The sequence below is a fragment of the Mustelus asterias genome, chromosome 17 (genome assembly GCF_964213995.1).
Source record: "Mustelus asterias chromosome 17, sMusAst1.hap1.1, whole genome shotgun sequence".
Taxonomy (NCBI): Eukaryota; Metazoa; Chordata; class Chondrichthyes; order Carcharhiniformes; family Triakidae; genus Mustelus; species Mustelus asterias.
Genome location: NC_135817.1, coordinates 90,899,854 through 90,918,289, shown reverse-complemented (window position 1 = coordinate 90,918,289; position 18,436 = coordinate 90,899,854). Strand labels below are relative to the sequence as shown.

At 46.1% G+C, this 18,436-nt stretch overlaps 1 protein-coding gene across 3 annotated transcripts in view; it reads right to left on the bottom strand.

The window, feature by feature from the left end:
* LOC144506674 (homeobox protein PKNOX1-like) overlaps nucleotides 1-18,436 on the bottom strand; it is a 211,792-nt gene that overhangs the window by 99,368 nt on the left and 93,988 nt on the right. For all 3 annotated transcript variants that reach the window (XR_013499933.1, XM_078233097.1, XM_078233099.1), the window contains exons 4-5: nucleotides 10,334-10,505; nucleotides 8,618-8,788 (exon numbers count right to left, since the gene is read on the bottom strand). Coding sequence is in view for 2 of the 3 variants with exons in the window: in XM_078233097.1 (XP_078089223.1) it covers nucleotides 8,618-8,788; nucleotides 10,334-10,505 (343 nt within the window). In the remaining variant the exon portion in view is untranslated. The remainder of the gene's footprint in view (nucleotides 1-8,617; nucleotides 8,789-10,333; nucleotides 10,506-18,436) is intronic.

Sequence of the window (18,436 nt, the reverse complement as noted above, 5' to 3'; positions counted from 1 at the left end):
CAATTAATAGAATAGAATAGAATAGAAACCCTACAGTACAGAAAGAGGCCATTCGGCCCATCGAGTCTGCACCGACCACAATCCCACCCAGGCCCTACCCCCATATCCCTACATATTTACCCGCTAATCCCTCTAACATACACATCTCAGGACACTAAGGGAAAATTTTTTAGCATGGCCAATCAACCTAACCCGCACATCTTTGGACTGTGGGAGGAAACCGGAGCACCCGGAGGAAACCCACGCAGACACGAGGAGAATGTGCAAACTCCACACAGACAGTGACCCAAGCCGGGAATCGAACCCAGGTCCCTGGAGCTGTGAAGCAGCAGTGCTAACCACTGTGCTACCCAATGGTAGGGCGTTGGGGAGAGTTACAGAACAAAGAGATCTAGGGGTACATGTTCATAACTCCTTGAAAGTGGAGTCACAGGTGGATAAAATAGTGAAGAAGGCATTCAGCATGCTTGGTTTCATCGGTCAGAACACTGAATACAGAGTTGGGATGTCTTGTTGAAGTTGTACAAGACATTGGTAAGGACACACTTGGAATACTGTGTACAGTTCTGGTCACCCTATTATAGAAAGGATATTATTAAACTAGAAAGAGTGCAGAAGAGATTTACTCGGATGCTACCAGGACTTGATGGTTTGAGTTATCAGGAGAGGCTGGATAGACTGGGACCTTTTTCTCTGGAGTGCAGAAGGCTGAGGGGTGATCTTATAGAGGTCTATAAAATAATGAGGGGCACAGATCAGCTAGGTAGTCAATATCTTTTCCCAAAGGTGGGGGAGTCTAAAACTAGAGGGCATAGGTTTACGGTGAGAGAGTCGAGAGGGGCAATGTTTTCACACAGAGGGTGGTGAGTATCTGGAACAAGCTGCCAGAGGTAGTAGTAGAGGCGGGTACAATTTTATCTTTTAAAAAGCGTTTAGACAGTTACATGGGTAAGATGGGCGGCACGGTAGCACAGTGGTTAGCACTGCTGCTTCACAGCTCCAGGGTCCCGGGTTCGATTCCCAGCTCGGGTCACTGTCTGTGTGGAGTTTGCACATTCTCCTCGTGTCTGCGTGGGTTTCCTCCGGGTACTCCGGTTTCCTCCCACAGTCCAAAGATGTGCGGGTTAGGTTGATTGGCCAGGTTAAAAATTGCCCCTTAGAGTCCTGGGATGTGTAGGTTAGAGGGATTAGCGGGTAAATATGTGGGGGTAGGGCCTGGGTGGGATTGTGGTCGGTGCAGACTCGATGGGCCGAATGGTCTCCTTCTGCACTGTAGGGTTTCTATGATTTCTATGGGTACAGAGGGATATGGGCCAAATGTGGGCAATTGGGACTAGCTTAGGAGTTTAAAAAAAAGGGCGGCATGGACAAGTTAGACTGAAGGGCCTGTTTCCATGCTGTAAACCTCTATGACTCTATAACCCTGGGCAAATTGCTGCAGTGCATATAGATGCTGCCACAGGAGATCTAGGCAGGATGTTAGAAATTTGACTTCAGAGATAAACTCAGTTGAAAGGTTGAAATTCACAGGAGTGTAGGGCTGGGAAATATGGATGAAGAACAGGTTTCCTCACTGAAGCAATGTACTGTCCACATTGAGAGCTAGTTTGACATTCTAGTACATCCACACCCACTGCTCTCACAGTTCAGCCAAGTTCACTGCCAATAACATATAGCAATTATTATATTCAAAATGACCCAATGATGTAGACAACTGGAATGTTAATTATTATTCCATGAGGATAAATGGCAGTGATCGAACTAAGTGAATCCAATCAAACTTGTTGCTTTATAAGTTCACATGTTCTAATATTAAACAAAGAACGAAGAACGAAGAAAAGTGCAGCATAGGAACAGGCCCTTCGGCCTTCTAAGTCTGTGCCGATCATGATGCCCTAACGAAACTAAAAAAAACCTCTGCCCTTACTTGGTCTGTATCCCTCTATTCATGGACCCATCCAGATGCCTCTTAAATGTTGCTGATATGCCTGCTTCCACCACCTCCTCTGGCAGCGTGTTCCAGACACCCACCACCCTCTGTGTGAAAACCTTCCCCTGCACATCTCCCTTAAACCTTCCCCCTCTCACCTTGAACCTGTGCCCCCTTATAATTGACGCTTCCACCCTGCGAAAAAGCCTCTGACCATCCACCCTGTCTGTGCCTCTCATAATTTTGTAGCTCTCTATCAAGTCTCCCCTCAGCCACCGTCTTTCCAGTGAAAACAATCCTAGTTTATTCAACTTCTCCTCATAGTCAACACCCTCGAGACCAGGCAACATCCCGGTGAACCTTCTTTGCACTCGTACAGTTTAACAATTTATATCAAACTTTGTCTGAACAAAGAACAAAGAACAGTACAGCACAGGAACAGATCCTTCGGCCCTCCAAGCCTGTACCGATCACGTTTACCTATCTAAACCAACCACCTGTATCTCTCTATTCCACTTCTGTTCATGTGTCTATCAAGATAAGTCTTAAATGTCGCTAGTGTAACTGCCTCAGCCTCATCACTTGGCAGTGCATTCCAGGCCCTCAACATCCTGTGTGTAAAAAAACTTCCCCTGCACATCTCCACTGAACTTTTCCCCCCTTATCTTGAACTTGTGCCCCCTTTGATTGTCATTTCTGCCCTGGGAAAAAGCTTCCAACTATTCATCCTATCTATACCCCTCATAATTGTATAAACTTCTATCAGGTCGCCCCTCAACCTCCATCTTTCCAGGGAGAACAATCCCAGTATATTCAATCTCTCCTCATAGCTAATACCCTCCATACCAGGCAACATCCTGGTAAACCTTTTCTGCACTCCCTCCAAAGCCTCCACGTCCTTCAGGTAGTGTGGTGACCAGAATTGGACGCAGTATTCCAAATGTGGCCGAACCAATGTTCTATATAACTAACATAATCTGCCAACTTATGTACTCGATGCCCCATCCGATGAAAACAAGCGTGCCGAATGCTTTCTTCACCACCTTTTCCACCTGTGCTGCCACTTTTAGGGATCTGTGGACCTGCACTCCCAGATCTCTGTGTGTGTCTTTGCTCCTGATCGTTCTGCCATTTATTTTATAGCTCCCACCTGAATTGGATCAACCAAAATGCATCACCTTGCATTTGTCCGGATTAAATTCCATAATTTCTCTGCCCAATTTTCCAGCCTATCTATATCCTGCTGTATTCTCTGACAATCTTCATCACTATCCGCAACTCCACCAATCTTAGTGTCATCCGCAAACTTGCTAATCAGACCAGCTACTCCCCCCCCCCCCCCCCCCCCCCCCCCGCCCCCCCCCCGCCAAAGTCATCTATATATATTACAAACAGCAGAGGTCCCAGCACTGATCCCTGCAGAAATGTCCTCGGGTGGATGGAGCTATTACAAGGGGGCATAACTATAGGGTTCATGGTGGGAGATATAGGAAGGATATCAGAGGTAGGTTCTTTACGCAGAGAGTGGTTGGGGTGTGGAATGGACTGCCTGCAGTGATAGTGGAGTCAGACACTTTAGGAACATTTAAACGGTTATTGGATAGGCACATGGAGCACACCAGGATAATAGGGAGTGGGATAGCTTGATCTTGGTTTCAGATAAAGCTCGGCACAACGTCGTGGGCCGAAGGGCCTGTTCTGTGCTGTACTGTTCTATGTTCTATAACACGACTAATTACAGAAAAACACCCTTCCATGGCTACCCTCTGTCTTCTATAAAAACAGAAAATGCTGGATAAGCTCAGTCGGTCTGGCAGCATCTCTGGAGACAGAAGCGGAATTAATGTTGAGTCCATATGACGCTTCTACAGAATTGAAGAGAGTAATGTAATGAATTATATACTTGGAGGAATGGGGCATAATGGAAGGTCAGGGATAGGTCAGAGCTAAGCAGAGATTGACAAAGACATCACGGACCTTCTAAACTCCAGTGAATATAATCCTAACTGACTTAGTCTTTCCTCATATGACAGATCTGCCATGCCAGGAATCAGCCTGGTGAACCTTTGCTGTACTCCCTTTGTAGCAAGGACATTCTTCCTCAGCTAAGGACACTAAAACTGCACACAATACTCCAGGTGTGGCCTCACCAATGCCCTATACAATTGCAGCAAAACATCCCTATCCCTATACTCAAATCCTCTCGCTATGAAGGCCAACATACCATTTGCCTTCTTCACTGCCTGCTGTACCTGCACGCTTACTTTCAGCAACTGATACATAAGAACTCCAAGGTCTCGCTGGGTATCCACCTCGCTAAATTTACACCCATTCAAGTAAAAATCTGCCTTCCTATTATTGCTACTAAAGTGGCTAGACCTAAATTAATGCTTATTACATGACTTTTTACCCTAGGGAACATTTCTTAAAAACAAACATGACTTGCCTTTAAGCAGTTATAAAGAACAATACAGCACAGGAACAGGCCCTTCGGCCCACCAAGCCTGCGCCAATACACGGTTTCTATCCTTCTGTTCGCCTCCTGCTCATGTGTTTATCAAGATACACCTTGAACGTTGCTACTGTGCCTACTTCCACCACCTCCTCTGGCAGCGCGTTCCAGGCACCCATCATCCTCTGTGTGAAAAACCTCCCCCGCACATCACCCTTAAACTCTCCCCCTCTCACCTTGAACCTGTGCCCCCTTATAATTGACACTCCCACCCTGGGAAAAAGCCTCTGACTATCCACCCTGTCTCTGCCTCTCATAATTTTGTAGACCTCTATCAGGTCTCCCCTCAGCCTCCGTCTTTCCAGTGAAAACAATCCAAATTTATCCAACCTCTCCTCATACAAGGGGCGGCACGGTGGCACAGTGGTTAGTACTGCCTCACAGCGCCAGGGACCCAGGTTCGATTCCCGGCTTGGGTCATTGTCTGTGTGGAGTTTGCACATTCTCCCCGTGTCTGCATGGGTTTCCTCCCACAGACCAAAGGTGTACAGGTTAGGTGCAGTGGCCATGCTAAATTCTCCCTCTGGAACAGGTGCCAGAGTGTGGCTACTGGGGGATTTTCACAGTAACTTCATTGCACTGTTAATGTAAGTCTACTTGTGACTAATAAACAAATAAACTAAACTACCTAAAACCCTCCACACCAGGCAACATCCTGCTAAACCTTCTTTGCACCCTCTCCAACACACCCATGTCCTCTGGTATTGTGGCAACCAGAACTGCATGCAATACTCCAAATACAGCCTAACTAAAGTTTTATACAGCTGTAACATAACTTGCCAACTTTACTCGATGTCCCGGCCGATGAAGGCAAGCATGCTGTATGCCTTCTTGACCACCTTATCCACCTGTGTTGCCATTTTTTTCATAGAATCCCTACAATGCAGAAGGAGGCCATTCAGTTCGTTGAGCCTGCACCGGCAAGAATCCCACCAGGGCCCTATTCCCACAACCCCACGCACTTACTCTTCTAATCCCCCTGACACTAAGCTGCAATTTAGCATGGCCACTCCACCTAACCCGCACATCTTTGGACTGTGGGACGAAACCAGAGCACCCGGAGGAAACCCACACATACACAGGGAGAACGTGCGAACTCCACACAGTGATCCAAGCGGGGAATCGAACCCGGGTCCCTGGCTCTGTGAGGCAGCAGTGCTAACCATTGTGCCACCGTGCCACCCTTTAAGAGATCCGTGGAGCGTACGCTAATGCTCCTAAGGATTCTGCTATTTACTGCATAATTCACACTTGAAATTGATCTTCCAAAATGCATCACCTTGTCTCAGTCTGGAGTAAACTGCCTGGATCCACTACAGTTCACCTATCACTGCCACAGGTCCACAGCAGTCGCCATCTCCCTGGCCCTACACTCAATCCTGGAACACCTAGATAACAAAGACACCTCTGTCAGACTCCTATTCATCGACTACAGCTCAGCCTTCAACACCATTATTCCTGTGAGACTCATCTCCAAACTTCGTGGCCTGGGTCTCAGCTGCTCCCTCTGCAACTGGATCCTAGGTTTCCTAATCCACAGACCACAATCAGAAGGGATAGGCAACAACACCTCCTCCACGATCATCTCAACACCGGTGCTCCGCAAGGCTGTGTCCTCAGCCCCCTACTATACTCCTTATACACTTTTGCTTGTTTGGCCAAATTCCCCTCCAACTCGATTTTCAAGTTTGCTGATGACATCATCGTTGTGGGTCAGATCTCAATGACGAGACAGAGTACAAGAATGAGATAGAGAATCTGGTGAACTGGTGTGACAATAATAATCTCTCCCTCAATGTCAACAAAACGAAAGAGATTGTCATCAACTTCAGGAAGCGTAAAGGAGAACATGCCCCTGTCTACATAACAGGGATGAAGTGGAAATGGTCAAGATTTTTAGGTGTCCAGATCACCAATAACTTGTCCTGGTCTCTCCATGCGGACGCTATAGTTAAGAAAGTCCTCCAACGCTTCTACTTTCTCTCCACTCACATTGTCTGTACCTGTAAAGACTTGATTCCCTGTAAAGACTCGAGCTCCAATAAAAATAGGAACCCACCCCCACGCACACTGAGAACCCCGCCCACTGAGACACCCTTCCTCACCTCCCCCTGCCATGGATATGGGGTAACCACCCCCAAATGGAGCTCCCCAGAGGGGTCTCTGAGGGGGCAGTGGCATAGTGCCAGGAGGCAATGCCAGCACACTGCCTGGGCATGTCCCTCTCCCCCAGGACTGTACTTACCTCTGCTTCCCTAGCGGGTTCCCTTTGACTGGTTCCCATTTCAAAGATCTGCTGTAAGCTTTGCCGTCATGGTGTCATGTTGGCAGGGAAGCCCTTTAATATTAGATCTTTCTGGGTGGGAACCTTGTTATGTCACTTGTGGGGAAAATCTGAAAACGAGATTTCATGGCAAGATTCCCGTTTTTTGATTCTCATGATTTGTGCCCACATCACCATTTGCGGACACAAAATCCGGGCCCCAGGATCACGGAGACAGAGTGGATTTATTTTCCAATTGCTCAAACAAAATTCTGTCACAAACAAAAGGGCTGAACTGCCATATTTTACTTGACAAACTCTAATGGTCCTAACATTGCAGGAATATCTCAGATGCATTCTTAGCTGGGGCTCTTGGAGATGCTGAGGTTTGAGAGAAACTCTAGTGTGAAGAGAAGGAACTGAATTTGGTCCGATTGCTACTATCACCTCTGTAACCTCTGCCTCAGCTGGAACTCTCATCCACAGCTTTGCTACTTCCAGATTCAGCTGTCTGCCCTCCCATCTTCCACTCTCTCTACACTTCAGCTCATCCAAACCTCTGCAGCCATCTCCTAATTAATTCACCCATTACCCCATGCTCACTGACCTATGCTTCCAATCCAAAAATGCCTTAATTTAAAAATTCTCATCCAACCTCTCTGAGTGCGGGAAACAAGAGGCGTGCAATACTGCACTGATTTTATTTTTTGTTCTGCTCTGACCAAAGGACACATTTGAAATTCTGCCTTCTACTATGGATTTATGATTAATTAATTAACCAAAACTAACAATAACACAAATCTTTTGGGGGCTCAATGTTCAAATTTTTAAACTTTTAATTATACTGTTGTCTTCATGGAGTATTCTTGCATGGTCTGCTTTTAAAAAATGAGTGGTTTTTGGGCAGTCGGTTTTGAGGTACTATACCCCATATTGCTAAATATATCTGGGAGGATGCGATTTTATTCCGAACTATTACTATGAGGTTTTTCTACCAGCTGTTAATGGTGGAAATTATTACAACCTCGAAACATTCTGTCAAATATTTGGGAAAAAAGTTAAGTCTAAAGTTGGGCGGCACGGTGGCACAGTGGCTAGCACTGTTGCCTCACAGCGCCAGGGACCCGGGTTCAATTCTGGCCTTAGGTCATTGTCTGTGTGGAGTTTGCACATTCTCCCTGTGTCTGTGTGGGTTTCCTCCAGGTGCTCCGGTTTCCTCCCACAGTCCAAAAGATGTGCAGGTTAGGTGGATTAGCCATGCTAAATTGACCCTAGTGTCAGGGGGATTAGAAGGGCAAATGTGTGGGGTTACAGGAATAGGGCCTGGGTGGGATTGTGGTTGGTACAGACTTGATGGGCTGAATGGCCTCCTTCTGCACTGTGAGGATTCTATGATTCTAAAACAACCCAGAGATTTCCAAAGCCATTGAATCAGTCTGTGGGAACAGTAAACACAGTAAGGAGTCTAACAATACCAGGTTAAAGTTAGACTCCTTACTGTGTTTACCCCAGTCCAATGCTGGCACCTCCACATCGGAACAGTAAACCACAGCTCAATTACTGAATATAAAACCATTGCAAGTTTCTCCTTACCTTCAAGTTTAATATTATATTCCTCAATTAAAGATCCTGCAGTATCTGCACCAGTTTCTTGAACAATCATTTTCTCATATTGTCAGAAAATTAAATATTTGTAGAATTTAAAACCTGAAGTTAGCAAAACGAAGGTGCCAGAATTTTACCGGCACTCTGGCCCCGATTCCAGGGACAGTGAGGCTTGGAGAACGGCATTCTCCATTGGCCTCAGGCAGGATCGTACAAACCTCAGGTGGACGTACCGGTAAAATTCCACCCATGGTGGATAGTGCCAGGGGAGGAGGAGACACTTTATAGAGGGGGCACTGTTCCTTACCTGTGTCTGAACAGATGCATAAGGACCACCTGGATCACTACTCAGCAGGTTTTCACTGTTCATTTTAGTCTTTAGACAAGCAATGTAACGGTTGCAAAAATCCTTGCACAGATCATTAACCTTCTCCAGTTCCAAGAGATGAATACGCAACACTTGGATTGCTTTCACCATCTACATGATGCAAAAACAAAAGATGAAGTAGATAGCATCATAAACCTGAGCTAATTAATCAAAGTTCATGTAAACGTCTGTGAACTCCTTACAGTAACCGGGACAAAATAAGAGTAAATAACAGCTACAACATTTACAATCACTTCCAGCAGACAGAACTTAGAGATTGTATTCATACCTCTACAGACTGAGGAGAGTCTGTTTCTAATTGAGGTGTGAAAAAATTGAGATGCCTAGATAAAGTAGACATGGAAAGACTTATTTCCCCTGGCCGAGAGGTCAATTGCCATTCGGTACAAATTTCAGGTGATTAATAAAAGGTTTAGAGGGGACATGAGGAAAATCTTTTTCACCCAGAGGGTGGCGGGTGTCTCGAATTCACTGCCTAAATTGGTGGTTGAGGAGGAGAGTCTCCACTCATGTAAAAGGCACTTGGATCTGCATTGCTGGAATCTGCAAGGTTATGGAATGGGTGCTGAAAAACAGGATTAAAATGAGCAGCTCATAGAGGTTTCCAGCATGGAAACAGGCCCTTCAGCCCGCTTGTCCATGCCAACCAGTTTTTACTACTAAATTGCCCGCATTTGGCCCATATCCCTCTATACCCATCTTACCCTTGTAACTATCGAAATGCTTTTTAAAAGATAAAATTGTACCCGTCTCTACTACTACCTCTGGCAGCTTGTTCCAGACACTCACCACCCTCTGTGTGAAAAAATTGCCCCTCTGGACACTTTTGTATCTCTCCCCTCTCACCTTAAACCTATGCCCTCGAGTTTTAGACTCACCTACCTTTGGGAAAAGATGTTAACCATCTACCTTGTCTATGCCCCGAGCAGCTAGTTTCTTTTTTTCTCTTTTTTGGCCAATGCAGAGACAATGGGCTGAATGGCCTCTTTCTGCACCATAATCTTTCTCTGGTTCTATGGCTTCTGTCTGAACAAATATTCTGATTACATTAATAGTGAACATTGTAAATTGAAAACACAATCATTCTTATTCATTCTAGACTCTGTCGTGTCAACAAGGAAACCAGTTCCCTAATACAAGTAATGCACCTCTCTCCATTTAATCGCAAATGTCTGTTATACGTAAGCAGGAGCACCACTCAGCCCATTTAGAACCTGACAGATTTAGTACCAGCACACCGAGGGCAGGGCCATAAACAGTATTAACCAAAAGTAGCTATCTATTTGTGGCCTTTAGTTTTAACAAAAGCATCATTTTTATAATTAATTGCACTTAAAGCATGCATTGAGAAGTCCAATAAAGTCCACTTCCCTGAACAAATGGTGGATAGCTTCAAACTACCATGCCTGCCCGCTAACATTGTTGTGAGTACAATATCTTGCAAACACCCAACAGAAATTGAAAACCACCACATTAACTTATTAACCTGTCCCTTCAGGCACAGCACCTGTCAGTCACTTAAAAGTGAAGCATTGAGAAGGTTTCTGAAGAGAGCAGTAAGTATAACATCGTAGGTACGGACTCCCATGGAGGCCTAGGCTATGCACAGGTAGTTCCAAATACATCACAACCCACCAGGTTATCAATTTCTGGATCTTCACTGAAAAATGGTTTCCCTTCCTTTTCCTGTTTGCGAACAAAGTTTTCAATGTCTACATCGAAGCTTGCTGAGGTGATGCACTCAGAGCCTTGGGTCGACTGCTCACATTTCTCAAACAGGAGAGCCAAGAGTGGAAATAGAGGATGTCTGCAAACAAATACAGGACATTATAAACATCGGTCTGTTACTCTCACACTCTCTTAATACTCAAACCCAGAGGCAAGGCTCTGGACAAATAACGTTTAATGTAATCTCCAACATATAATTTTACAATTTTTTGGGATGTTCTGTGCTCTTCACAAGAGGGAAGCAAGGGCTGAGAAATGGAAGACTTCTCCACTTGTAGAAATATACAAATTAGGAGAAGGCCATTCGGCCCCTCAAGCCTGCTCCACCATTCAATAAGATCATGGCCGATCTGATTTTAACTGCAACGCCACATTCCTGCCCACCCCAATAACCTTTCAGCCCCTTGCTTACCAAGGACCTCTCTCGCTCTGAATATGACTCTACTTCCACCACCTTTTGAGGCACAGAGTTCCAAAGACTCACAACACTGATGGGTGGCATGGCAACACAGTGGTTAGCACTGCTGCCTCACAGGAATATCGGCCTTGGGTGAATGGCTATGTGGAGTTTACACGTTCTCCCCGTGTCTGCATGGGTTTCCTCCTACAATCTGAAGATGTGTAGGTTAGGCGGATTAGCCATGATAAATCCTTGGGGTTACGGGAATAGGGCGGCACGGTAGCACAGTGGTTAGCACTGCTGCTTCACAGCTCCAGGGACCTGGGTTCGATTCCCGGCTTGGTTCACTGTCTGTGTGGAGTTTGCACATTCTCCTCGTGTCTGCGTGGGTTTCCTCCGGGTGCTCCGGTTTCCTCCCACAGTCCAAAGATGTGCGGGTTAGGTTGATTGGCCATGCTAAAATTGCCCCTTAGTGTCCTGAGATGGGTAGGTTAGAGGGATTAGCGGGTAAATGTGTAGGGATATGGGAGTAGGGCCTGGGTGGGATTGTAGTCGGTGCAGACTTGATGGGCCGAATGGCCTGTTTCTGCACTATAGGGTTTCTATGATTTCTATGAAGGCAGAGGGGGCAGCCTCAGTGGGATGCTCTTTGAAGGTTGGTGTAAACTTGATGGGCTGAATGGCCTATTTCTGCACTCTAGGGATTCCATGGTTTTAAAACAATTCTCCTCATCTCAGTCTTCAGTAGGTGGCCCTTTATTTTTAAACAGTGACTCTCTAATTCTGGATTTTCCCACAAGAGGAAACATCCTCTCCACATCCACACAGGACCCTTTAGGATGTTAGTCATAGTGTCAGAAATTTACAGCACAAAGAGAGGCCCTTCAGTCCATTGTGCAGGTCATCAAGCACCTATTTATTCTAATCTCATTTTCCAGCATTTGCTCCATAGCCTCGTGTGCTGAGGCGTTTCAAGTGCTCATGTAAATGCTTCTTAAATGTTGTGAGGATTCCCGCCTCTACCACCCTTTCAGGCACTGTTCCAGATTCCCTCAAGCTTTTTCTCAAATCCCCTCCAAATCTCCTGTCTCTTACCGTAGCTCTATGTCCCCTGGTTAGTAACTCCTTCACTAAGGTGGAAAAGTTTCTCCCAATTGATGACCCTCATTCTTGTGCACCTCGATCAGATCCTCCCCTTAGCCTCCTCTGCTCTAAGGTAAACAGCCCCAGCCTAACCAGTCTCTCTTCATAGCTGCAATGCTCCAACCCAGGCAGCATCCTGGTAACTCTTCCCTGCAGCCTTTCCAGTGTAATCACATCCTTTTCATAGTGTGGTGACCAGAACTGCACACAGTACTCTAACTGTGGTCTAACAGCGGCACGGTGGCACAGTGGGTAGCACTGTTGTGTCTCAATGCCAGGGACCCAGGTTCGATTCCCGGCTTGGGTCACTGTCTGTGCGGAGTTTGCACGTTCTCCCAGTGTCTACGTGGGTTTCCTTTGGGTGCTCCGGTTTCCTCCCAGTCCTGAAAGACGTACTGGTCAGATACATTGGCCATGCTGAATTCTCCCTCAGTATGCCCGAACAGGCTCCAGAGTGTGGCGACTAAGGGATTTTCACAGTAGTTGCCCGAGAGCAGTTGAGGCTGTGGCTCTGGAGTCACATGTAGGCCAGACCAGGTACAAACGCAGATTTCCTTCCCTAAAGGACATTAGTGAACCAGATGGGCTTTTCCGACAATCAACAATGGTTTCATGGTCATCAATAGATTCTTAATTACAGATTTTTTAAAAACTGAATTCAAATTCCACCATCTGCCGTGGCGGGATTCGAACCCGGGTCCCGAGTTTCTGGATTAATAGCAAAACAATAAAGTATCCCATGTGCCTTCTTAACCACTTTATTTACCTCTCCTGCTGTCTTCAGGGATCTTTGGACATGCACCCCAAGGTCCTTCTGGTCCCTTGTACCTTCTAGCATCCTACCATCCATTGTGTATTCCCTTGCCTTGTTAGTCCTCCCAAAATGCATCACCTCACGCTTTCCAGGGTTAAATTCCATTTGCCACTGTTCTGCCCATCTGACCAGCCCGTCTATATCGTCCTGTAAACCAAGGCTTTCCTCCTCACTATTTACCACACCACCAATTTTCATGTCATCTTTGAACTTACTGATCATACCCCCACATTCACATCTTGTATGTTTTCATCAAGTCACCCCTTACTCTTGTAAACTCCAGCAGATACATGCCGAGCCTGTCCAACGTTCCTCCAGGTTTTAGTCTAGTGAACCTCCTCTGAACAGCTTCCAATGCATTTACAGCATTCCTTAAACAAGGAGACCAAGACTATACACAATACTCCAGATGTGGGGGGCAATCTTGAGCTTGCATCCACTGTCTGTGTGATGCCGGCGGGGGCTGAAGATCCTCAAGGTGCAATTCTCGCCAGGGAGAGCGTGATTTCAGATCTTTCCCGTCCCTCGTTGACAATGTCATCAGCTTCACAACCATAACAGCATAAAGCCGTTTTGCATTGATTTGAATGTATTTAAATATTAATAACACACCCCCTCGCCAGATATTGACACCTCCGCACTGTATATTGACACCACACTGCCTTGACATACAAGAGGTTCACACAGACGTGAACCTATCATGAGGGTCTCCCCAAGGGGAGAAAGACATGGCCAGGTAGTGCCCTGGCCCCGGCACAGGTAGTGCCCTGGCCCCGGCACAGGTAGTGCCCTGGCCCCGGCACAGGTAGTGTCCTGGCCCCGGCACAGGTAGTGTCCTGGCCCCGGCACAGGTAGTGCCCTGGCCCCGGCACAGGTTGTCACCATGCCAATATGTGCCGGGGGTGGGCCCCTGTGGGGAGGGGGAGGGGATTCTTTTAGATGCGGTGGTGGTTGGAGAGGTTGGAGGAGCTGGCGAAAGGCCTTTGTTGGGGCACGGGGGGTTATATGGGTTATGATCTTTAAACATAGCACCCCGATCTCTGTGTGGCAGAGTTTTCCCAGCTCGTTTAGGCACCACCCCCTGTATGGTGGTGTGAAACATGGCCCCTTGATTATTTTTGGCAGAATGTCATAAGATCTGGAGAGAAAACTGACCTGTTTCTCTGGAGAGAAACACCAGTATGCGCACCGGAAACGACACTATCATTTTCCGGGTAAGATGTAGCCCATGGTCCCCAATGGCCTGTCTAACAGAAACATAACCTCCCTGCTTTGTATTTAATCCCCTCACAATAAACAACAACATTCTGTTAGCTTCCCTAATCACTAACCTTTTGTGATTCATGCACCAGAACACCCAGATCCCTCTGCATCTCAGAGCACTGCAATCTCTCACCATTTGGATAATGTCCTTTTTTATTCTTCTTCTCAAAATGGACAATTTCACTTTTGCCCACATTATACGCTATTTGCCAGATCTTTGCCCATTCACTTAAACTTTGAGGGCAGCACAATGGCAAGCACTGCGGCCTCATAGCATCAGGAACTGAGGTTCAATTCCGGCCTTGGGTGACTGTCTGAGTGGAGTTTGCATGTTCTCCCAGTGTCTGCGTGGTGCACAGTCCAAAGATGTGCAGCTTAGGTGGATTGGTCTTGCTAAATTGCCCCTACAAGATGTGTAAATTATGGGGATTAGCAAGGTAAACACGTGGGGTTACGGAGATAAGGCCTGGGTGGGATACTCTTTTGGAGGGTTGGTGCGGACTTGATGAGCCAAATGGCCTCCTTCTACATGGAAGGGATGCCATGATTCTATCTATATTCCTCTGCAGCTTCCTAATGTCCTTTTCACATCTTACTATCTCACCTATCTTTATGTCATCAGCAAATGTAGCAACCATTCCTTCAGTCCCTTCATCCAAGCCATTTATATAAATTGTAAACAGTTGAGGCACCACCACTGATCCCTGTGGTAGAACGCTCATCATATCTTAAAATCTTGAAAATCCCACTTATGCCTTCTCTGTTTCCCATTAGTTAGCCAATCCTCTAGCTGCACCAATATGGTACGCCCGACGCCATGAGCTTTGATTTTCCTCACAATGTTTGATGTGACATTTTATTAAATGCCTTCTGGAGATCATAGTACACTATATCCACCACTTCCCCACTATCCACAGCACACATTATTCCTTCAAAGAACTCCAATACGTTGGTTAAACACGATCTTCTTGTCACAAAACCATGTTGACTCTGCCTGATTATCTTGAATTTTTCAAAGTGCCCTGCAATAATGTCTTCAATAGATAGATAGATAACATAGATAACAAAGACACCTCTGTCAGACTCCTATTTATTGACCTCAGCCTTCAACACCTTTATTCCTATGAAACTCATCTCCAAACTCCGTGGCCTGGGCCGTGGCTCCTCCCCCTACAACTGGATCCTGAACTTCCTAACTCACAGACCACAATCAGTAAGGATAGGCAACAACACCTCTTCCACGATCATCCTCAACACCGGTGCCCCACAAGGCTGTGTTCTCAGCCCCCTACTATACTCCTGATACACCTATGACTGTGTGGCCAAAATGAAGGAGATTGTCATTAACTTCAGGAAGCATAGTGGAGAACATGCCCCTGTCTACATCAACAGAGACAAAGTAGAAAGGGTCGGGAGCTTCAAGTTTCTAGGTGTCCAGATCACCAACAGCCTGTCCTGGTCCCCCCCATGCCAACTCTATAGTTAAGAAAGCCCACCAACACCTCTACTTTCTCAGAAGACTAAGGAAATTTGGCATGTCAGCTACAACTTTCACCAACTTTTACAGATGCACCATAGAAAGCATTCTTTCTAGTTGTATCACAACTTGGTATGGCTCCTGCTCTGCCCAAGATAGATATATATATATCTCTAACATATATATATAAATGATTTGGAGGAAAATGTAACTGGTTTGATTAGTAAGTTTGTGACGACACAAAGATTGGTGGATTTATGGATAGCGATGAGGACCAGAGGTTACAGCAGGATATAGATCGGTTGGAGACTTAGGTGGAGAAATGACAGATGGAGTTTAAACAGGACAAATGTGAGGTTATGCATTTTGGAAGGTCTAATACAGATAGGAAATATACAGTAAATGGCAGAACGTATTAAATAGGCAGAGGGATCTGGGTGTACAGGTTCACAGGCACTGAAACTGGCAATGCAGGTGGAGAAGGTAGTCAAGAAGGCATACGGCATGCTTGCCTTCATCGGCCAGAGCATTGAGTTTAAAAATTGGCAAGTCATGTTGCAGCTTTATAGAACCTTAGTTAGGCCACACTTGGAATATAGTGTTCAATTCTGGTTGCCACACTACCAGAAGGGTGTGGAGGCTTTGGAGAGGGTACAGAAAAGATTTACCAGGATGTTGCCTGATATGGATGGCATTAGCTATGAGGAGAGGTTGGAGAAACTTGGTTTGTTCTCACTGGAACGACGGAAGTTGAGGGGCGACTTGACGGAAGTCTACAAGATTATGAGGGGCATGGACAAAGTGGATAGTCAGAAGCTTTTTCCCAGGGTGGAAGAGGCAATTACTAGGGGCATAGGTTTATGGTGCGAGGGGCAAGGTTTAAAGGAGATGTACGAGGCAAGTTTTTTTACACAGACAGTAGTGGGTGCCTGGAACTCACTGCTGGGGGAGGTAGTGAAGCAGATACAATAGTGACTTTTAAGGGCCGTCTTGACAAATACATGAATAGGATGGGAATAGAGGGATATGTTCCCCGGAAGGGTAGGAGGTTTTAGTTCAGTTGGCAGCATGGTCGGTGCAGGCTTGGAGGGCCTGATGGAATCTATCCAAGGCTGCTCAGGGAGACGAGAGATGAAATCGCTAGGCCTCTGACGCAAATCTTTGTCTCGTCACTGGACGCAGGTGAGGTCCCAGAGGATTGGAGGATAGCTAATGTGGTCCTGTTATTTAAGAAGGGTAGGAAGGATAACCCGGGTAATTATAGGCCGGTGAGCTTGACGTCCGTGGTGGGGAAGTTGTTGGAGAAGATTCTTAGAGATAGGATGTATGCGCATTTAGAAAGGAATAAACTCATTAACGATAGTCAGCATGGTTTTGTGAGAGGGAGGTCATGCCTCACTAACCTGGTGGAGTTTTTTGAAGAAGTGACTAGAATGGTTGACGAGGGAAGGGCCGTGGATGTCGTCTATATGGACTTTAGTAAAGCGTTTGACAAAGTCCCTCATGGTAGGCTGGTGAAAAAGGTTGGATCTCATGGGATAAAGGGGGAGGTGGCTAGATGGGTGGAGAACTGGCTTGGTCACAGAATGTGGAGATGCCGGCGTTGGACTGGGGTAAGCACAGTAAGAAGTCTCACAACACCAGGTTAAAGTCCAACAGGTTTATTTGGTAGCAAATACCATAAGCTGTCGGAGCACAGCTCCTTCGTCAGATGGAGTGGATATCCACTCCATCTGACGAAGGAGCTGTGCTCCGAAAGCTTATGGTATTTGTTACCAAATAAACCTGTTGGACTTTAACCTGGTGTTGTGAGACTTCTTACCTTGGTCACAGAAGACAGAGGGTGGTAGTGGAAGGGTCTTTTTCCGGCTGGATGCCTGTGACTCGTGGTGTTCCGCAGGGCTCTGTATTGGGACCTCTGCTGTTTGTGATTTATATAAACGATCTGGAAGAAGGTGTAACTGGGGTGATCAGTAAGTTTGCGGATGACACAAAATTGGCAGGACTTGCAGATAGTGAGGAGCATTGTCAGAAGCTACAGAAGGATATAGATAGGCTGGAAATTTGGGCAAAGAAATGGCAGATGGAGTTCATGGGGTTGAGGGGATATGGCCTGGGTGGGATTGTGGTCAGTGCAGACTCGATGGGCCAAATGGCCTCCTTCTGAACTGTAGGGATTCTATGATTCTATAACAGAGGGAGGAAGGTAAAATAATTATCGCCAGGGAAAGGTACTCGGAAACTATCAGAACAAAAGGCTGACAAGTCCCCAGAAAGTGATGGGCTTCATCATAGTGCTCTAACAGAAGCGGCTGCTGAGATAGTAGCTGCTTTGGTTGTAATTTTACAAAATTTCCCAAGATTCCTGAAAGGCCCCTCAGCATAGAAAATTGCAGCACCTTCCAAATCCACAAACGCTAACACCTTGAAGGACAAAGACAGCAGTTACCTGTGAACAACACCACCTGCAAGTTCTCCTTCGTCACTCATCATTCTGACTTGGAAATATATCATCGTTCCTTCACTGTTGCGAGGTCAAAATCCTAGCTCTCCCTAACTGCACTATGGGTGCACCTGCACCACAGGGACTGCAGCAGTTCAGAAAGACAGCTCAACGCCACATTGTCTCAGGCTATTAAAGATGGACAATAAATGTTGGACTGGCCAGTAACGCCCACATTTCAAGAGAGAGACAAAACGCAGTAGACTACAGGCTAGTTAACTTAACAAATGACACAGGGAAAATGCTAGAATCTATTATTAAGGAGGTTATAGCAGGACAATTAGAAAATTTTAATGCAATTAGGCAGGGTCAACGTGATTCTGCGAAAGGGGGAGAACATTTAACTCATTTGTTATGAGTTCTTTAAAGACATAAGAAGCAACACAGATGAAGGGGAACCTGTAGATATG